At 37.2% G+C, this 23,277-nt stretch overlaps 1 protein-coding gene across 1 annotated transcript in view; it reads left to right on the forward strand.

Annotated features, from left to right (window-relative positions):
* Positions 1 to 23,277, forward strand: part of LOC121736424 — a 42,322-nt gene that overhangs the window by 17,148 nt on the left and 1,897 nt on the right. Inside the window, exons 2-12 of the mRNA XM_042127608.1 lie at positions 3,989 to 4,097; positions 13,349 to 13,497; positions 13,616 to 13,745; positions 15,723 to 15,836; positions 16,211 to 16,262; positions 16,771 to 16,916; positions 17,469 to 17,566; positions 18,109 to 18,260; positions 19,029 to 19,132; positions 22,060 to 22,151; positions 22,398 to 22,748. Of these exons, the coding sequence (XP_041983542.1) occupies positions 4,004 to 4,097; positions 13,349 to 13,497; positions 13,616 to 13,745; positions 15,723 to 15,836; positions 16,211 to 16,262; positions 16,771 to 16,916; positions 17,469 to 17,566; positions 18,109 to 18,260; positions 19,029 to 19,132; positions 22,060 to 22,151; positions 22,398 to 22,748 (1,482 nt within the window). The 5' untranslated portion in view covers positions 3,989 to 4,003. The remainder of the gene's footprint in view (positions 1 to 3,988; positions 4,098 to 13,348; positions 13,498 to 13,615; positions 13,746 to 15,722; positions 15,837 to 16,210; positions 16,263 to 16,770; positions 16,917 to 17,468; positions 17,567 to 18,108; positions 18,261 to 19,028; positions 19,133 to 22,059; positions 22,152 to 22,397; positions 22,749 to 23,277) is intronic.

Raw genomic sequence — 23,277 nt, forward strand, 5'->3', positions numbered from 1 at the left:
AGGCATTTTATGACGAATTACCAAGGTTTTATGGCGATTCGATGGTCTAACTACCCACACCACAAATGCCACATAATGTGACCATAATATTATAGCGATAATCGTCTGAGCCCCATCTAAGACCGAAGACCCTTTCCTTATCGCTTCTTATATCGAATCGCCCATCAAAAATGAATGGAATAGACAGCGTTCGATAATATAAAGCGACATTCGACTTATGTCATGTCATGTCATGTTATGTCATGTCAATTCCATACATTGACATGACCGGACAAATATTATTGTAGAGTGTAGAGACCAATTTAAAGGTCTTTGGTGGAGACACTAGCTGCAGGCTGCAGGCCTGCAGCATAGTAGACTCTAGCAGCAGAACTCTGTATGTCTATACTCCATTGTGCTAGTAGTGGTAGAGATTTTAAAATCGAATATATTAATATTCTCAATATTATGTAATGTACTATCAGAAAGTTGATTCATAAGCAGATGGCGGGCCTAAGTAATTTGGTCGCGGTATATCAAACCCAGGCGACAGATCACAATAATTGGCATTGAATTGACATGATCCGACCCAAATCCGACCAAATAACATAGGTCAGCCAACTGCCTAGGAATCAATTTCCTCGATAGTACATACGTTCAAAAGCTCTGAAAAAAGGGCTGTGTTTTTATTTAATTTTATCGATAAATAATGACAATCGATAAAACTGCAGGTTATTAACATTTAGACGCGTAACTAGAAAAGAACGTTGACAAACATACAAAAAATTAATTAAAGCAAAATACTTGACTAATGCACATTTAATACATATTTATTATCTTTGTTGGTAATTGATATTTTTTGCTTTGGTTAATATCACATACTTAATTTAAAACCGTTTTCCGTGTTTATCTATTAAAATATTCAGACTTATTTTACCTCTTGAGTGGCCTTTAAGTCGACCATAAAAGGTTTGAATCTCATAAAATTTTAGAGGTAAATAAGGTGTCGAGAAACTGCAAAATCTATTATGCTGCAAAATTGTCATTGCATATTATGTTCGTAACTACATTATTTATGTTTTAAATATTGATTTTTTCAAATAGAATAGCTTACAACAAGTTAAAAAAACAGTAGATTAATCAAAATAACTTACGTAGCCCTCTTTCATAATACAAAAGTATTAATATTTCCGTTCACCTAATGGCTATGTTTTGTCTACGATAAGCACGTGCGGTGACAAATATAGCCTAATCTGTTCCAAAACAAACTTAACTATATTTAGCTCTATCTTCCTGCCCATAATAAAATTAAATTATGGTTGTCATTTCATTGACCAAAATTATTTAAAAAAATGTTTTTTTATGAAGAGAAGAAGTAGAGTTAATTAAATGTCGGAGTTAACTATTAATAATATTATTAAAGAAAATGATACCAGTGTCTTGCATCACTTTGATCTGTGGGCTACATGTGCAACAATGTTACAGTATTTGTTGAGAGTTGAGACTGAAATAACATTCTAGTGATGTTCCATAACATAGGTAATATTAGTATGTTGCAACTTAACTTACTGACGTACACTATTAAACAAATACACATTTATTATTTAATACCCATTATTTACTCAAAATTACTTATATACTTTGAGTAAATAATGGGAATTAAATAAATTGAGTAAATTTTAAATCTTATACCTCACATCTAGGTAATTATCGATTTTTTTGTTATTAGCTTTTACTTATTGTAAGTATCTACTTCTTAAGTATTGTTTTGAAAATATGACAATTTAAAAACAAAAAAACGCATTTTTTTGTTTTTAAATTGTTAAAAGAGTATTTAAAGAACGTAGCACTTTTTCGATAACGATAAAATATCATGCCTCTACACTAGTGCTATCTTATTTTATTTAAAAATGTCTGCTAACGTGTTAAATTAAAGATTATTTTTGTGTAAACAGCAAGTAGCAACCGTAAGGTAATTCACACAATTTTCAACGCGATGAGGTAACCAGGCATGATCTTATGACTATAATTTCATTGATTAATAAAAGAGTTTCTAATGCCAAAGGTTTCTCAAACGCTTTACTGCTTGTATCCAGATAAATTCCACGTTCAAATTGGACCTGTGGATAGAAAATGAGGGTTGAAATGCAAAATTTGTCAATTTCAAATAGTTCGTTACCTTTTATTATCTAAGCAAAAAGTTCAGAAACTCTATCATGAGTTCGTTACTTTTAGCACCTACGCAAATAGCTCAGAAACTTTATCATGAATTCGTTACATTTAGTACCTACATAAAAAGCTCAGATACTCTATCATGATTAATACCTGTCCGAATAATTATAATCGTCAATATTTAACATCAGGAATCAAAATGTAAAAACGAAAAAATAAAACCATTTTAGAGGATACACCAGGGGCTAGAGAAATGAAAAAAAAGTACGTGTAATATCTATAGCTGTCTCCCTTACCTCAAGCGTATACCGCAGAACGCGATAGAGACAACTGCAGAAAATCAACGATTCGTTGTCCCCTGATTCCTTCTCCAAAACTTAACCGATTTAAGTACTTTTTTCATTAAAGATTAAAAAAAGGCTTGAGCTGTATTCCTATGTTTTGCTTTTTTTGTATAATCTAGCCAAATCTGTTTTCTGGACGTTTGCACAGCGGAAAATCTGGCCATTTTTTTGGGTTTTTGAACGTTCATATCTTATTTAATAATTAAATTATGAAAAAAAAGAAAACATAGGGACATTGTATTAGTGGCCGTAGATATTTAGGAAAAAAAATATAACTCTACTGGCATTATCCAGGGAGGAAACAGGGGACAACGTTTGTATGGAAAAAAGGGCGGTGTGGACTCCTCTTAAGTACCTAGGTATATCCTTGTCAAAAATTCACATTACAACCGTGATTACAACATTGAATATTACGAACTAGATAATTAATTTAATACTTAATTTTAAATGCATCTAAATTATGAATCCACTTTTCTGTTTTGGTCATATTTTCTATTTTCTGAGTACTTAATCTTTATCGACGGCAGAATATTATGTACTATCAGAAAAGTTGATTCCTAGGCAGATGGCGGATCTACATAGTTTTACGCCAAACACAGCCGACAGATCATAATTATTAACAATGAATTGACATGATCCGACCAAATGACTTTGGTCTGTCAACTGTCTAGGAATCAATTTCCTCGATGGTACATATAATTATGTACGGTCTACTACCGTACTCTACCAGAGAAGTTGATATATGGGCAGATCGCGCACCTACATAATTTTGTCGCGTTATGTCAAATCTAGCTAACAGATCACGCAGTACCGAAAAGACATAACCAGAATCCAGATGAAATTATAGTAGTTGGGGAGGGGAAGAGGGGATTTCGGGAGTAGCTCGAGCGTGTCAGATTAAGCTTGGCTAGGATAGGCTTCCGACGTTTGTGTAGTCTAATTATCATGGTATAGAAATCAGATTTTTCACGTGGTGGGTAATTTTTTTTTTTAATATTGAAATGTCATCGGATCTGTCAGATTAAGAATATAGGGGATGTTTAGTATACCCCAAAGAAGCTTCCATATAAAGCTCTGACAATTCAAAGGTTAGGTAAGCGTGTAGGGACATTTTAAAGTAAGTATAAAAAATAAAGCTTCATATTTTCTTAACTAAGCTTCGCAGATATTTTATTTTGCTGTAAAGTAAATGATTTAGTCCTTGTTGTCTAAAATATATTTATAATTTACCTAAATAAGCGATTTTCTGAATATATATTTTTCTTTTTCAAAACTTTAAAATGGCTGCAGTTTCTGAACCCACCGCTAAAATAAAAAAAACGCTCTTATTATTTTTTTATCAGCTTTACCAAATGTACAAAACCTACTAGGTCTCCATGACGCTCGAGTGACTACAAAAATAGCACCCTGCCCTCCTCTTCTATAGTCCATGATCCTCAATGAAAATATATCTGCAATGTTCCGAGTTTAACCAAAGAAATATACTGTTTCAGGTAACATAAACAAAGATGGCGACGAAATCGTACAGTAAACACAAGGAGTACAAGGAGTTCTCCAGCAGCACCAAGGGCTCCATCCCGCCATACACTGATGAGCAGTTCGGTAAGTCGCGACTTATTCCCGCCATACCATATTATCTATTCTGTGGCCATACACTGATGAGCAGTTCGGTAAGTCGCGACTTATAGTCATAAGCCACGACTTACATCAGGCCCGCCGCCGAGTTTTACCTTTAAAATAAAAAAATAAAATAAAATTACTATTACTTAAGTTTAAGTTGATACTACTAATATATATTCTGTGGTTTAAGTTTAATAGTTTAAAGTCGTACAAATAAAGAATTTTCTATTCTATTCTGTAGGAAATTGACATAACTGTTCGATAATAGAAATCGATATTCTTCATTAACTTAAGTCATGCCAAATCCATACATTTTGATGTGATGGTGATAGGATGGCTGAAGAAAACACCGTGGACTGTTTATTATCTTATATTCACCTCAAAACTCAACATACTTTCATACCATATTTCTAATACAAACATGTCAGTGCTTGTCATAATACATAGACCATAAATACGTTATACAATGGCTTCAGCGATAGTTTCGACTATCGACAGCGAAGTTAGAAATCGAGAATGTATGAGATCAATGAGATCGATAGCATCTCTAACGATGTGATTGCGATCCCTTTAACTCTTTTCTATGTTAATGCTTGTACCAATTACTAATTAGAACCCAGTACTTTAACCTAGGATTTTAATGGATCTGAATCTATCGATTACTGGCGTGGACCATTTTTTTATTGCTCTATCCCATGCTAGAAAGGTAAAGGTGCTCAAAAACCATAACGCACCTAAAAATATTATGCGGTTTTTTGAAGTAGCTTTTCGCGTTTCTTATAATATACTTACCTATTTATAGCCTAGTACAGATTTGGTAACCATCAGGCCCAAAGGCCTAACGCCCAACTGCCAGCATAAAAATAATTTATTTCCCTCGTCGTAAATTATCTCAGTGTTTTCCAATATGGTTCCACGAATCATGGATACCAACATTGCCAACACAACATGTGCATTGCCTTATTCTGATCCATAATTAAGAGGATTCCACACCGCCCTTTTTTCCATACAAACGTTGTCCCCTGTTTCCTCCCTGGATAATGCTAGTAGAGTTATAATTTTTTTCCTGAATATCTACGGCTACTAATACAATGTCCCTATGTTTTCTTTTTTTTCATAATTTAATTATTAAATAAGATATGAACGTTCAAAAACCCAAAAAAATGGCCAGATTTTCCACTGTGTTCAAACGTCCAGAAAACAGATTTGGCTAGATTATACAAAAAAAGCAAAACATAGGAACACAGCTCAAGTCTTTTTTTAATCTTTAATGAAAAAAGTACTTAAATCGGTTAAGTTTTGGAGAAGGAATCAGGGGACAACGAATCGTTGATTTTCTGGATTTTCTGCAGTTGTCTCTATCGCGTTCTGCGGTATAGGCTTGAGGTAAGGGAGACAGCTATAGATATTACACGTACTTTTTTTTCATTTCTCTAGCCGCTGTTGTATCCTCTTAAATACAGACCCTATATAGACGTGGCTTACGTAGGTGGCTTGGACAGCTATAGAAATTATTACCATTGTTATTTGTTGAGCGAGCTTATCAAATATTACCTAATCACACCTACTTAATTTAAAATGTATTGATTGATTGCAGACGAAGTCAAACTTGACTGATACACCGTTAAAAATCCACCTTATGGTAAAATAAAAATAAAAAAAAAGTTTAAAATATATTGTCTCACGTAAATACTTTGATACATGATTTATAAAAATAGAATAGAGTCAATCCAGAGACGCTTCCTAAGGTTTCTTCAATTTAAGTCCCATCTAAACCTTCCTAACTATGAGGCAAGATGTAATAAATTTCATTTCCTGCCCATATATCATCGCAGAGACATTTCCGATTTGGTTTATTTAAGTAAAATTAAGAACAACATTATTGATGCTCCAGATCTATTATCTAAATTCAATTTCAATGTCCCCAGAAGATACTTTCGCAATTACGTACCGTTCCATGTCCCACCCTATAAAACATTCTACCGCCGCAACTCATTTGTCTGTAGAGCTAGCGCACGTTTTAATAATTTTTATTTAGATAATAATATTGACGACATTTTTAAAATAAAAACATCTGAAATCTGTAAGCTTTTATCAAATGCCAATGTTTAACTGGAAACTAAATGTATAAAAAACTAAAGATAAAAACCACGTCTTGATGCAAACCGATATATTCTCGTAATAATTCACAATTTTTCTGACAACATCAAAATATCTTACAAAGTCAAATATAGATTTTTAAACCTAACCAGCCAGAGTTATACATAGCCCCCCCCAAAGACGACAGTCTTTAACTATAATATAAGAAAAGGATAGCACTTTAAGATAAATAGCAACTAAAGATAATATACTCGTAACCATAGACATAATATATACTGTCGTAAAGACCACCTGACAACTCGAAAATGCGTGACCATTTTTGATCTGTCAATGTGTGCGTGTGCTAGTGATGTATATTTTACTATCGATAGTATAGTATTTTGCTATCGATAGTTTAGTCCGTTCGAGTTATTTTACCTGAGTTTCTATAAGAAATAAATAATATGCAACTTTGATAGATTTGTATTTCAAATTAGGTATCATAAATTTTAATTGGCAAAAAAAGGTGACGATTGAAAAGTAGATACACATTTTCTTTTGGAATGATTTTTCAATCGTCGGATATGTTATGACATGAGGTTCTTATAGGGGTAAATAATTTACACTTAACACATTATAAAGTTACTTATTTATTACTCAGGTAAAATCTATCTGGTAAATCAGTCCTTACATTGAAAGTAAACGTTGAAAGTAAACAACACACATAGTATATTATATTTTATTCTTAAATTAAATACATATTATAAAATATCATAATATTTTATTACAATTATTTTGAACCGACTTCCAAACAGGAGGAGTCTAGACGTTCGCCTGTGGATATATTTTTATGTATGTTCAACGATTACTCCGCCGTTTATGAACCGATTTTCAAATTTTTTCTTTTGCTGTACATTGTATTGTTCCGAGTAGGTATCATGTTCACAAAAGTGGTGGTCTGGTGATGAAAACAATGAGAAATCGAAGTGACTCCTTGATATTCAAATGGGAACATATGGTCCCAGAAAACGTTCAAAATCTTTCGATTAATAAATTTAAAAAAGTAGTCAAAGAACGTTTTGTGCCAAAGCCAAAATGATTTCATAATTGATGGCACATCTTGGGAGTAGAATGCTGAATGACTGCTTGCAAGGCTAGTTCTACATGACTTACAATTATTATGTATCTATCTATGTTTACATTGTATAATTTTTAGTTACAGCATTGTAAATTTTGTTTTAAAAGATTATTTTTTTTCTCACTTTTTTTTGGTAAAAAGTGGGCGTGCGAGTTTCTTACGCCGGTTCTTCTCGTCGGCTTAGTTACCGAACCGGTGGTAGGCACCATGTATTCTGAAAATATATTTTATTTTAGATTTGTTCAGAAATAAAGCAATTTTGATTTTGATTCTTTAAAACACCAACTGTAAGTAAAGAAAACGTTAAGGACAGCTAAAATGAGTAAAATTATTATTTTTAAACAAAAAATTAAAACCGACTTCCAAGGCAATGACAATAGTAATATTATACTTAAATGAACTAAAAAGTATTAAATAATTCTTATTCTGTACTCAGTATTAATTCTGTTCTCAATCTTCATTATTTTGCAATCGGTACCAGCTAACCTAATCGCCAGTTCTCTGTCAGAATAGGTATAACAGCAACTTATATACTTAGGACTGGTACCGACTTCAAAATTATGATGATTGAGTACAGAATAAGGATTATTTAATACTTTTTAGTTCATATAAGTATAATCTTAAATGAACTAAAAAGCATTAATTGCTTATAATTGCTTATTTTTAATAATTGCTTCAGTAACAAGTGCAACAGTATGTCAAACTTACTGGCGCAAATAAAGTTGGGATAGCTCCTTTAACCAAAATAGTATTTATTCTAATTTTTCTTTAAAAATTTTCAATGAAATGTTTGCCTACATATTGTTGAATTTTTCTTGGGATTCCAACCAACACGCCCAATTAATTTCAGCCATTTTCCTCTTATTAGAGGATCTTGAGGGAATCTGTAAAACAAATGATTATGATATATAAATATAAACCTTCCTCTAGTTTTAGAGTCACTCTATATTATAGTAGTTATATTATATTAGCTATATTATACTATACTATATTATATTAGTTAAAATAAGATAATATGTCCTTTTTAGTCCGGCCGCACATTTTCCGAATTTCTGATCACAAAAATTCGGACGCCCCGCCCCGCTCATACATTTTGACACGTCAGAAATTCTTTTAGTATGATGGGTCTACAACAAAATGTATGAACAGAGTGCGTTCCGTCGGGCGTCCGAATTTTTCTGATCAGAAATTTCGGATAATGTGCGGCCGGGCTTAAGGTGATAAATATAAAGGTAAATGATTTTTATTTTAGATTTATGTTATTGTAAAATATCGATAAGCATATCGATAAATTTGATTCAAGCACTAGCGTATATGTAAGAAATTTTGATGAAAAATTTTTCTTCAAAATTTGTGTAATATAGGAACAATAGTACCTTTAGTTACGCAAAATATGAAAGTAAAAGGGAGGATTCACAATATTTTATTTGAAATAGAGAACTAAAGACCAGAATATAGCAAAAATAAACACATCGTAGCAATTAGGACATGAAGATTAATTACGGGTGAAATGTATATTTTTCAGGATTATTCCTATGATTTACACTGCAATCACTCACAGCACAAGTTATTATTGTTATATATAATAGTATTTGTTGAAAATAACATACGATTTAAATAATAAATTGCAAATACCGAAAGGGCATAAAAACGATTGACGACTTTTGACGACCTGTCAAATAAAAGTTGTTACAATTTTCATTAGACTGCCTCTCTCTTTTCATCTTGTTATAATTCCATAAAGGATTTTCTTCTCTCTCGCACTCTTTGTTGGTCTTTAGCATTATATTATGTCTATGCTCGTAACAATAAACTTAACATAACATTTCCCACAGGTGAAAATGATGACATAAATATTAAAATATAGTAATTAAGTGGACTGTATCTCAATCAAAATATGGCCGCTTACTTCTTATCATACGAGTGATAGTTTGGAAAAAAAAAGTATCATATTATTATAAGTTTAACAACATAATATACATTAACAAGACTTATAACAGTAGCATAACAATAAATAAAATTAACTTTAAACATATTGAAATTACAAAAAAATAAAACAATTAGACTCACAATCAGACATAGTAAAACCAATTACTAGTTATCATATCTATACTAATATTTAAATTCTGCAGAGTTTGTTATAATATATAGGTTTATATATAGTGAGAACAAAATTTATTATAATATTTCAATGAAATAATTTATATTATTCAACAGTTGATAATACACAAATTTTTGATACCGATCGCTTTAAACACACGTATCCTTACATTTTACTGTTCCCATCCGCGTAACCTTGTCCAACACGGTATGTTTCTTAACGATGTCCCATTATCACTATACAAGTTACTGCAATGCCCTCTTCTAGCAACAAACCTCCTAAAAGCCATCAAACAAACCTTTAGATGACAAGTCACTAGCCGCTTCAAGATGGACAGCCCTGGTAGACATACATACAAAAAGACAAATATATACCCCTTAGTTCCTCGACTTCCGTTGTCCGTCGTTGAATTAGTCCAACTTGGTAGCCGAAACTCCGCTAGCCTTTCTTGATCATAACGATAGATAAACCATTCTTCGAGAAGCTCTTTCGGTAAGTACTCATCCCAACCAATACCTGATATCCACAGTTTCTGAATAAACATTTTTGCTCTAATTATACTTGGTGCTATCCCTCCTAACGGATCATAATATAATCTAGCTATATCCGCGACAACATTTCTTTTAGTTATACATTGTCCATCCAGTGATCTCAATGGCAACTTTACTCCGTATTCATATTCGTCCTGCTGGCGATTCCAGGTAAGTCCTAGCATTTTATTAATCTCAGATTGTTCCTCTAGCTTAACGTTTTCTACATTCCTTTCCCTTACATTCTTCTGCATATACTCTCTTAATTCTTCACCGTTACTATTCCATTTTTGTAGCACGAACCCGCCTTCTTTCATTATACCATTCATTTCCTTGTATATTTGTTTAGCTTCATTTATATTTTGACAACCTGACATCAAAATATTATCATTCAAAATATTATCATCCATGTAAAGGTCATTAATTGTTACTCTTTCGGCCGCTAGTAGATATTTACCACCTTCGTCTGTTGCTAATAGCATCAATGTCTTAATAAATTCTGTATTTAAATAAGAATCTTTCTCTAAACAACGTTCCAATAAAACAAATCTTTTAAGTGCTATATTCCGCGATTGGCTGTAAAGGCAATTCTGTATATTGTCAGTCTTAAAGGGTTTTTCAACAATGTACCGACCGTTCTCATCGCGACTTGTAGTAGCTGTAAATATATCTTCACATCGTTGCTCCCCTTCGGATAAAATTGCTTTAGTAAGATTGTGTTCATTTGGTAAATCCCAAAAAGATTGAATAAGCTCATCAACGCAAACATGCATGCTAGTTGAAAAATCTCCTATTGATTGCTTTTTATTGCTCCCAGTTACTATCCAACCGAATATAGTATTTTGTAGGACTAAAGATCCTGAAGGGCCCTTGCATAAACCTTCCTTTAAAATTAATCCATAAACATCCGCTCCTAACAGAAGATCAACTTTATTAGGTATGTAAAATTCCGGATCAGCCATATTGACATTATTCAGAACCGGCCATGGTTCAATTATTACTCTCCTAGGTGGCAATAAGCCTGTTAATTTGTCTAAGACAAACGCTTCGACTTTGACTGTACTATCAGCTGAATAAAGATTAAGCTCGGTTTTCGACTTCACTATAACAGATGGAACGCCTCCTACTCCTGATATGTTTTCTTTAACCACTGATCTCTTCAAGCTAAGTAATTGAACAGCTGCCTCTGACACAAATGATATATGTGATGCTGGATCAATCAGAGCCCGTAATTGTAAAATCCTTCCTGTCTTGGACTTCACATTAACGATCGCCGTAGCTAATAATGAATAGTAACCTACGTTATTTTGAGATAAAAAACTATTTGTTGAATGCTCCTCCCTATCATTTAACAGTTGCGATGCAATATTCGTGTTCGGACTATTACTATTACCTGATAGATTCATACGATCATCGTTAATAAAATGCAAGAGTGAATGGTGCTGCTTATTGCAAAATCGACATCGATTTGAACTCAGACATCTTTTTGCAATATGATTATTGGCTAAACAGTTAAAGCACAATTTATTGTCTTGGACAAAGTTACGCTTGTGGGCGATTGACAACCTAACGAATTCTTGACAGCTACTTATTTTGTGATCATTTTGTTTACAAAAGCAACAAGGAATCTTGTAGGAGTGTAAGGAGTGTACTACTTCACCAGGCCTAATTTTACTATTATTTATTTGAAATTTCGGTACATAATTTGGCATATTTGTTTCTAGATATTCAAGTGCGTGGAATCTATTTAACAAAAAATCTTTGAATTGGTCTAAAGTAGCTAATCTATTAAATTTGGTAAACTCACTTACCCGTGACTCCCACAGTTTCCTTGACTCCCTATCGAGTTTCATACTTACTACGTATATAACAATTATGTCCCACGTGCTTGTATCAATACCTAAATTTGTGAGACAGTGCAACATGCTAGTAATATTATCTAATAATTGTTTAACAGCCATAGCTGACTCTGTTGGAAGGTCCTGTTGATTAAAAAAATCTCTAAGTATACAATTGGCTAAGAAATGTTTATTGTTATACCTCCCTTCTAACAAAGTCCAGCACTGGTCGTAATTATCATTAGTAATAGGTAAATGAACTATAAGTTGCGCAGCTTCTCCGATGAGATGGGCCTTCAGGTACTGCAGCTTTTGAACTTTGTCTATTGCCATGTTGTTGTGGATCAGTGATATAAACAAATCCCGGAAGCTGAGCCATTCAGTATAGACACCTGAAAAAATTGGTATACTAATCTGTGGCAACTTTACAAACGAATTTGCCTGTTTAGAATTTCCAGCACGGTCTTCTTCCATGGTTTTATCGCTATATACTGTCGCAAATTCCTGTAATTGGTGTTGTAATTCCGATTTAAACTCCAAAAAAAATTCTTCCATCTCGGAGTAAGTATCGTCCGAAAAATATGCCAATATCTGATCCTTGCCGCGTACTGATATAATTTGTAAATGATTATCATTAAATTTTTGCCATTTTGTCTCTAGAGCTTGCACTCTTGTTTCTACATACGCTTTTGTAATCCTTTCCTTGGAACATTTTTTGAAGTTTATTTTCAATTTTAAAAGTTGCCCTTTCAGTTCTTCCTGAATGCTTAATAATGTATCCATAGGTACTGATAATATTTCTATCCGGCTCTAATCCGACCAAATGTTTAACTGGAAACTAAATGTATAAAAAACTAAAGATAAAAACCACGTCTTGATGCAAACCGATATATTCTCGTAATAATTCACAATTTTTCTGACAACATCAAAATATCTTACAAAGTCAAATATAGATTTTTAAACCTAACCAGCCAGAGTTATACAGCCAATTTTAAAAATAAAAAATGAAAATTGTTACATACTTTGTATTGAGTAATAATTTCAATTACCTGTTATTGTGTTTTGTGAGTGCTGTGGTGTATTATTTCTTAAGTTTTGTAATATTCTTACTGATATTGACTGTTGTTTCTTAATTTGTTTACCTATACTTTTCATGTGGAGTCACTTGACTCATAGCTTTAAACTTTACGTCTTACCTTTACTTGCGAAAACTTTATAATTGGCTTTATGTTTTCTATTATAATTGTACTCTTACTGTATTTTCTGCAAGCTGTAAGTTTTCCGAATAAAATAAAATAAAATAAATAAAATACACTTGTTGGTAGACAGACCCTTTAATATCTGCCTATTAGCAGAGACCAGACATACTATTTTCCTTTGTCTATGCTATTAGTTAAAAATCTGAGTTGATTACCGTAAATAGATCGTCTACATCCCACGCGAATGAAAGCATCAAAATGATTGACCAATGCATACAATGCAATGTAAGAATATCATCCACGTATTCCGACTTTCCTTAGTTCTTACAGCGTCTTTGTACATTCCAGACATGATAAAGTCGGAGCTGCTACCCAAGGGCAGCAAGCTGGACTCCATCGGGCGGAACGGCGTGGGCGCGCGCGAGTACCACTACGAGTACAAGGAGGAGAAGCATCCCAGTGGGAAGTACGACCGGAAGGACCTGCGCACTGTTGAGGTAATATTATGATATCCCTTACATTTTGTCGTGATGTGGCAACTGGCGTTGCCAAGTATGGGTGCAATTACCCTAAATGTGGCATCTACTCATGTCTATGGCAAATTTGTATTTCTAGGAGTACACGATCCCACCGAAGACAGTGCCCAAGGAGAGCAGCGCGTACTACTACGAGCGCGAGGAGCGCGAGCTGCCGGCGCTCACCGGCACCAGGACCTACAACTACGAGACCACCTCCTCCACGCCAGGTCAGTCATACTACCCAAGGCCAAGGAGAGCAGCGCGTACTACTACGAGCGCGAGGAGCGCGAGCTGCCGGCGCTCACCGGCACCAGGACCTACAACTACGAGACCACCTCCTCCACGCCAGGTCAGTCATACTACCCAAGGCCAAGGAGAGCAGCGCGTACTACTACGAGCGCGAGGAGCGCGAGCTGCCGGCGCTCACCGGCACCAGGACCTACAACTACGAGACCACCTCCTCCACGCCAGGTCAGTCATACTACCCAAGGCCAAGGAGAGCAGCGCGTACTACTACGAGCGCGAGGAGCGCGAGCTGCCGGCGCTCACCGGCACCAGGACCTACAACTACGAGACCACCTCCTCCACGCCAGGTCAGTCATACTACCCAAGCCCAAGGAGAGCAGCGCGTACTACTACGAGCGCGAGGAGCGCGAGCTGCCGGCGCTCACCGGCACCAGGACCTACAACTACGAGACCACCTCCTCCACGCCAGGTCAGTCATACTACCCAAGGCCAAGGAGAGCAGCGCGTACTACTACGAGCGCGAGGAGCGCGAGCTGCCGGCGCTCACCGGCACCAGGACCTACAACTACGAGACCACCTCCTCCACGCCAGGTCAGTCATACTACCCAAGGCCAAGGAGAGCAGCGCGTACTACTACGAGCGCGAGGAGCGCGAGCTGCCGGCGCTCACCGGCACCAGGACCTACAACTACGAGACCACCTCCTCCACGCCAGGTCAGTCATACTATCCAAGGCCAAGGAGAGCAGCGCGTACTACTACGAGCTCGAGGAGCGCGAGCTGCCGGCGCTCACCGGCACCAGGACCTACAACTACGAGACCACCTCCTCCACGCCAGGTCAGTCATACTACCCAAGGCCAAGGAGAGCAGCGCGTACTACTACGAGCGCGAGGAGCGCGAGCTGCCGGCGCTCACCGGCACCAGGACCTACAACTACGAGACCACCTCCTCCACGCCAGGTCAGTCACACTACCCAAGGCCAAGGAGAGCAGCGCGTACTGCTACGAGCCCGCGAGGAACGCGAGCTAATGAATGTTATTTGAGTGATTTCAAAAACGGCTATAGGAACATTTGGCGCCAAAATGAGTCAGTAAAATAAGTCACTTCTAAACATGAATCACTAATAACAAAATATTAAATTCGAAGAAACTAAACCGCAGATGACAGTAACATTGTACAAAGTTATAAAATATATCCAATCTATTGAAAGATTGTAAACAACAGTTTTAAGTAGGTTGACTAGGTGCCAATTTATAATTCTAGAAGAAACGGAAAAGACGTAGTGACTAGTGTTTAGAAAAAGGAGCAGATTGATCTATTAATTTTATTATTTAGCTGGCAGAAACATATTTTAAATAATGTAACAAGAATGAAGAATTCTTTTATATTTTGCCAGAAATCTGTTTTCAATAATCGTAACTTGGCCAAAGGCTGCCGCTACCGCTATTTACTTATGTTTCAAGTAAACTCGACATGTTGACAAAACGGCACGAGCTTTTATGCTCTGAAATTACGTTCATGTCCACTGGCTACATATTCAAGTATCAAGTATGACTTTACTAGGATAAAATAAATGGAACATTCATACTTTCATAGTAATATTATTAATGCGAAAGTGTGTCTGTCTGTTACCTCTTCAAATTGCCCAAACCACTGTACCGATTTAGCTGGGTATCCACTATCCAGGACATCAGGGCCCCCGCTACCATATTATGTGCAATGTGTGCAATGCACACGGGCGCCATTCTCTAGGGGCGCCAAAACATAAAAAAATTGCCTAAAGGGACGCCAAAATCCTATTTTTGCACACAGGTGCCAGTAGCCCTTATGGGGGCCCGGCAGGACAGTCTTTGCGTCTTGGGAAAGGACATAGGATACTTTTTATTCCCGAAAGAATTTTAGCGCAACGGAGTTGCTGATATCAAATAGTAAAATCATAAAGTTATATCACTATTCCCAGGTTACTCGAAGGTAAAGAGCTCCAAGGTGACGAAGGAGATGTCGCAGAACGTGGAGGAGCTGGACTCGCTGCTGGACGACCTGCAGCGCGACCAGGAGCGACAGCTCTACAAGAGTGAGTCTACAATTTTTTTTAACTATCATCATATTAATATATAATATAGTGCGACAATGCTTTAATTGAACGTGGCGAAAAAAGGAACTAACGCCGCCATCATCTTATTTCTTTTGCTTTTTCCTGCAGCGCTCCCGCCCACGTTCAATTGCCTTATTTGTTATTTTTATGTTATCTTTTTCTCTACAAGAGTTCTTAGTCATACAACATATTGCATTCGCTAGTTTCGGTAGCGAACTTCGCTAATGTCAAAAATGTAACGAAGGATTTGTCGACATCAGCTGCTGTTATCGCATCGCAATGTCGCGTAGCTAGTTCGCCGAGTGATTATTATAGTTTTAATATTTATTAATATTTATTTTTGTATCTTTTAGGTGGCTACGCCTCAGACACAGCTGAGAGTACGTCATTCGACTACAAAAAGGGGTAAGCTTAAAAAATTAACTAACACTACATAATTATATAGTCTGTCAAGAAAGTCATGACAGGCGAGGACATTTTTAAATGAAATAAAAATAAGACAACTTTATTTATTCGCTCGAGATAAAAACGTCCAAAATACAAAGAAAAAAATACACCTTTTAAGCGTGATGACGTTTAGAAAATTTTCCCGCCTGTCATGACTTTCTTGACGCACTGTAAGTCTGTCAAGAAAGTAAAGAAATTAAAAAGTGGCAACATCGTTGTGTCATTTTTTTCAAATCAATCTAATCAAGAAAAAAGGGATGACTCTACAATGATGCCACTTTTTGATTTCTTAACTTTCTTGACGGACTATATTTTTAGATTATACTACTAAATAGTAAATTGCACTGTCTCTAAACTTTTAAAATTTTTAGGTATTATTACAATTAATATATCACTTATATGAATCAATCAATTAAGTAGTTAATTTCTAGACTTCTTTCTCATTTAAATTTTTTCAATATTTTAGCACGCCAGTAAAAGCGCCATCTAGCGGCTACTCAACGTTGAAACGCGAGGAGCGTCTGGAGAGCTCGTCGTGGGGCAGCCCCGCGCCGCCGCCCGTCGCGCGCCAGGCCGAGCTGCGCCAGGAGATATACAGGGAGGAGAAGACAGGTCGGCTGCCTGTAGTTATAGTAGCAGGATATTAGTGTACTATCAGAGAAGTTGATTTATAAGCAGATTGCGGACCTAGGTACTTCATTTGGTCGGATCATGCTAATTCAATGTTCATTATTAACATAATTATTGTGATCTGTCGGCTCGGTTTGACATAACGCGACCACAATACGTAGGTCCCCCATCTGCCTAGGAATCAACTTCTCTGATGGTACTTGGTATATCCCACATTCCATAGGGTGAAACACTATAATTATAGGTAATAGTTGTAACTTGTAGGAAATTCCACAGGCCGTAATATGAGTGACAATATTAAAGCTGAGGCAAATGTTACCCTTGTAAGGAGTTGACACTTGAAACTGTGAAAGTATTAGCGCAGAAACATATTTTCATCCTGCAGCTGCAAACCTCCATCAGACATGTCTCTTATGGATCTGAACTTTATCGGTGATCTTTTAGGCCTTTAAAAACTTTTACTAACACATTGAAATAGTTCAATTATTACGATAAATACTTCATACGAACAACATCTTCTCTTTCTTTCATCAGAATCTCGCGTGGTGCCGTCGCAAGTGTCGCCGGCGCTGCCGCTGCCGGTGCCAACGCCAGTTTGCGCGCACTGCCACCAGCCACCAACTGTCGGCACGGTAAGTCTTGCAAACAGCTTTGCTTTGAATATAATATTCAATTACATAGGTAAAAAGGCTCAACACAAGTTATTGTTGTTTACTATTTGAAACCTCCCACTCTGCGTTTCCACGCGAGATGCGTTACAACTTGCGAGCGAAGTATTTTGAGAAATAGTTCGTTTGTCTGACCTTGCCAAGAGTCGGTATTCTATTGGATCCTATCCTAAAAACATAATCATTGCTCGCAACTCGCAACGCAGGTTTATAGGAATTAGCAGCAATCCATTGCGAGTTTCCATGGGCAACATCAGTATGAATCTACAGCCTTTCCCAAAGAGGGCGATAACGTCCCCTTGAGGGCGCTGAAGGTCTATAAGGGTCCAGAAAAAATGGAGGCGCTGTGTTATGTGTAGAGGTTTGACAGGTGATTTGTAATTTCATTACAAATCGCTATTACTAGGTGAAAGAATGGGGGCCCCCGGCCCTGAAAATATTTTTCTCAAAGTGGGCAGTAGACAAAATAACTTTGGGAACCCATCTAAAACAACATTGTTCCCCAGCTCTCTCGATCCGGTACTCCCATGAACAAGGTGACGACCACAGTGAAGACGTACACGTACGAGGTGCCGGCCGGCCAGGACCCGACCGCCGTGCCCATCCCCGTCACCGCGGAGCACTCCGCTACTTACACCAGCGAGGAGCATGTCAAGAAGTGAGTGATGACTCGAGTCGAAGAAACTATGACTTCATTTGTTAAAGTTCCATCGATAGATGTCGCTTTCCGCTTTCGAATTCACGCACAAGTTGTCAGGGCCTGTATTCACTGTGATTAGTGCGAGTGCAGGTGATGAGTGCAGACTGCAGGTGATTAGTGACGAGGAGAAAATAAAGGACTTGCACTAATCAGTCGCTGTCCAGTGTCCACACTAACTTCCACTTGATTACTTATCACCTGCACTTATCACTAATCAAAGTGAATTCAGGCCATCATGACAAGCAGTAAGTTATAGAGCTATTGGGGCATATTACACGCATCAATATGATCACGATTCCGTGATAATATTGATGGTGTAATAGGTCGAATCGCACTAGTACTTGTGATTCGCGTGATACTAGAATCATGATAATATTGATGCGTGTAATACCTGCCATTTGGCACAATGTCTACTCTGCATGTTTTGGTCTTTGGATGTTGGTCGCTTTTCGATTTTAAATTCAAGCGGAATTGCGTTAATGTTTACGTAGATTTTCAATAGATGGCGCCTTCTATTTTTGAAAATTGAATCGGAAGTTGTTTAATTTACTTTACTATGTCACCGATAGATATCATTTCACACGTCCTATTATCCAGGAGAAAAGCCAAACCGCAAACAGTTTTTTGTTTCACAACACACCATCCTTGACTCAAATGTGGAGTCAAGGATAAAGTTGCTTCTTCGCCTATTCAATGTTGTTCCGGACTCACAAAATGTGTTTTCAGCAATACCTGTGTAACTGGCGGCGGCGCTCCGGGCGGCTGCCAGCACTGCCCTCACTGCAACTCCCGCCTGCGGGACTACCGCTCTACTACACTGCGTTCAGATGGTTAGTAATACTATGGTAATCATAGATTGATCTATACTAATATTATAAAGAGGTAAACTTTGTTTGTTTGTTTAATTGTAATGAATAGGCTCAAAAACTACTGGACCGATTTTAAAAATTCTTTCACCATTCGAAAGCTACATTATTTACGAGTAACATAGGCTACTTTTTATTTTGGAAAATATAGGGTTCCGTAAGATTTTTTTTTTTTTTTTTTTTTTATGAAATAAGGGGGCAAACGAGCAAACGGGTCACCTGATGGAAAGCAACATCCGTCGCCCATGGACACTCGCAGCATCAGAAGAGCTGCAGGTGCGTTGCCGGCCTTTTAAGAGCGAATAGGGTAATAGGGGAGGGTAGGGATGGGTAGGGAAGGAAATTGGGGATGATAGGGAAGGGAATTGGGCCTCCGGTAAACTCACTCACTCGGCGAAACACAGCGCAAGCGCTGTTTCACGCCGGTTTTCTATGAGAACGTGGTATTTCTCCGGTCGAGCCGGCCCATTCGTGCCGAAGCATGGCTCTCCCACGTATAAAACTTCATTATTCATATTATATCGATATTTCAGTTTTTCGGAAACAACCAGAAAATTTACTTATTTTGCGTACGCTGCCTAAACTATAAAAGATAGAACCATACAATGTTCTAAATAAATGTAGATCTTATAAATATCTACAAAAATGTCCGCGACACACTATACCTATCTATGTCAAGTGAGGCACAACAACCATTTTTTTATTTAATAATCTTGATTTTTTTGGACTACATTTAAACGCATTTATTTTACTCATGATAATAATCCTTATCAAAATAAATTATTTTATCTCTAAGTACAGTTTATGTAGACAATATTTCGTCTTTGATTGATTAAAATTGGACGTTTGGTTTAGAAGTTATGGCGAAATTAAAATATTGCGATTTTCGCCCGTTTTGAAGTGGGCGCTGCTACCAAGGCGGAGTCGGAGGTGCGCTCGCGGCAGAGGAGTTTAGATCTATTCAGAGTATTGACTATTGAGTAGTAAATATGTAGATCTATCAGTAGTATCGACGGAGAGCTGACGACCAAATCAGCCATGTAGCTTCAGCTGTATTAAAACTCCGTTAGCTACTTCCCTGAACAACACTTTCTGATAATCTTCTAAATCTAAATCTAAATCTAAATGAAAAGAATATGACTGTCTGTCTGTCTGTATGACTCCAGGCTGTATCACAAGGACCGCTATAGATAGACGTCTGAAATTTATATCTATAGATAGACTTCTGAAATACGGAACCCTTCGTGCGTGAACCCGCACTTGGCCGGTTATTCTTTATTATCTATGTGAAAAAATTATAAATTAACATGTAGGTACCATCGCAAACACTATTAAGTCGCTGAAACTACATTTTTTTTCAATTTTTTCCCCACCCCACCACTCCCACACCCACCGCCCACGGCCTGCCAGCACGCAGATTATCAGAAAGGGTTGTTCAGGGAAGTAGCTAACGGAGTTTTAACACAGCTGAAGCTACGTGACTGATTTGGTCGTCAGCTCTTAGTCGAGTAGTAGTAGAAGATCTATGAGTAAACAAACAAAGTTTACCTCTTTATAATATTAGTATAGGTAGATTAAAAACTACTGAATCGATTTTAATCATTTTTTCAGTGAGTGACATAGGCTATATATTTTTTACCCGTGCGTAAAGCGGAAGAGTTTGTTAGTTAGTTAGTTAGTTTGTTTGTTTGTTTGTTTGAACGCGCTAATCTCAGGAACTACTGGTCCGATTTGAAAAATTCTTTCAGTGTTAGATAGCCCATTTATCGAGAAAGGCTATAGGCTTTATTTTATCACGCTAAGTCTAATGAGAGCGAAGAAATAGAAAAAAATGTGTAAAAAATTGGGGAAATTATTTGAAAGGGCTAATTTGAACGCGCTAATCTCAGGAACTACTGGTCCGATTTGAAAATTTCTTTCAGTGTTAGATAGCCCATTTATCGAGAAAGGCTATAGGCTATATTTTATCACGCACAAACTAAAATCAGCGAAGAAATAGAGGAAAATGTAGAAAAAAACGGCGCAAATTATTTGAAAGGGCTTATCTCACGAACTACTGGAGAAATTTTTCTGCTATTTGGCACTGGTAAGAAGTAGACCACGTGAAGGATCATAGGCTATTTTTGTGGACTAATTTGTCTGTGAAATATCTAATTTACGCGGGCGAAGCTGCGCGGTACGTTATATTTCGCGTGGTCACGACATCACGCGTAAACGGCTGGACCCATTTTGCTGAAATTTGGTATAAAGATACTTTGAGTCCCGAAGAAGAACATAGGATATATTTTGTCCCGGAAAAATAACTGTTTACTGCACAATATACTTTTATGATTTGCGCGTAAACTATTCAATCTATTTTGATGAAATTTGGTATGGAGATACTTTGAGTTCTGGGAAAGGACATGGAATACTAATTTTGTCCCGGAAAATGTACGGTTCCCGCACAATAAACTTTTATGATTATCGCCTAAAGTCTAAACTATTGCATCTATTTTGATTAAATTTGATATGGCAATACTTTCAGTCTCGGGAAAGGACAAGGGATACTTTTTTTTTTATTTATCCCGGAAAATATACGGTTCCCGCACAATAAACTTTTATGATTCTCGCCTAAACTATATTGGAGATACTAATTTGAATCTGGGACAAGGAATGTTTTTTGTCCCGGAAAAATGTGCGGTTCCCACACAATATACTTTTCTGATTTGCGCGTAAGCGACTAAATCGATGTACGGGAACAACAGCTATAAAGTCCACGCGGACCGCGGACGAAGTCGCGGGCAACAGCTAGTATAATCTTATATCTTTAAACGAGCAATTCTTGTATATTCATTTTCATGGGATACCGAGCAAAGCTCGGTCAAACAGCTAGTATATTTTGTGAATTGTAGAGCACACGAGCGAGCGCACGAACGAGCGCATGCTGTACCCCGCGCCCGCCAACGAGACCAAACTGCTGCCGGAGAATGGACATCCATCATACGTAAGTTTTATATCTCTGGTCTCTCTATCTTGAGTTACTCTTTTGTGTATTAAAAAAATGGCAGCTTTTAGAGCATACACTCCCATATTTTTATTGTTATCAAGGTTTACCATTATCATTGGATTGCTCTAGAGAGATGTATTTTTGCCACGCGCTAGCTAAACGGCTTGTCCCATTTGAGCTTGTCGTCGGAGTAACTGAATAAAATGCAGTTCTTATTTTATAACAAGCTGTATTCAATTTCAGGGTCCAACCGGTACGTCGTACAAGTACTCGGAAACCTCCTACTCCTCCCAGAACACCGCACAGCGCTTCCCGTCCTCCCCCTCCCCCGCGCCCTTCCCGCGCCCCCATACACCATCGACCCAGCAGCCGCCGAAGAAGTTAGACGACCTCCTTGCTGACTTCCCCGAAGCGAAGTTCCCGACGTCCGAAGGTCTCGTGCAGAGGAAGGTTGAGACTAGGGTGGAGGGCACGGAGGGAGGCCGCCGCGCCGTGCACAGTACCGGCAGCTCGCCCGGGCCCGCGGTCTACTACCCGCCCGGACACACGCCGTTCCAGAAGAAGGATCCGGAACCCGCCGCGTACCAGTCTAGCGTGAGTTGTTGTCTCAATAGAGCTCCACAAGGCTTTAAATGAACGTGGTGGAAAAAGGAACTAACGCTGCCGTCATAGAAAACGCCATTTTTTACACAGTTTTGACTGTGACCAAGGGGGGGGGGGGGGGGGGGTGGCAAATAACGTAGGTTCTGGGCCAGGGGGGGGCAAATCAGAATTTTTATAAGCTAGGAGTTTATAAAGAATAAAAAAAATATAATTTTTAGTTGTGTAAATATTGTATTGCAAACAAATGGCAAAAATTCGTTTTCTTAATTTTTGATTTTAATAGATAAAAGTAAGTACTAGATAATATACTTAGTAGGGACGTCAACATGATTCAGGTATTATTTTTTTTCACCTTAAAAAATGCATTTTTTATAAAAAACTTAATAAGGATTTATTGTTACTCTTTAAGAAATCTTTCGAATAGTATTTTTTCCACACCCAAAAAGTTAGTAAAATTATTTCAAAATTTTGAACCCCTCTACTGCAAAAGGCTGCACGTAAATTTTCTTTTTTTTTTTCT

Source organism: Aricia agestis, chromosome 19 (assembly GCF_905147365.1).
Source record: "Aricia agestis chromosome 19, ilAriAges1.1, whole genome shotgun sequence".
In the NCBI taxonomy this organism is placed as follows: Eukaryota; Metazoa; Arthropoda; class Insecta; order Lepidoptera; family Lycaenidae; genus Aricia; species Aricia agestis.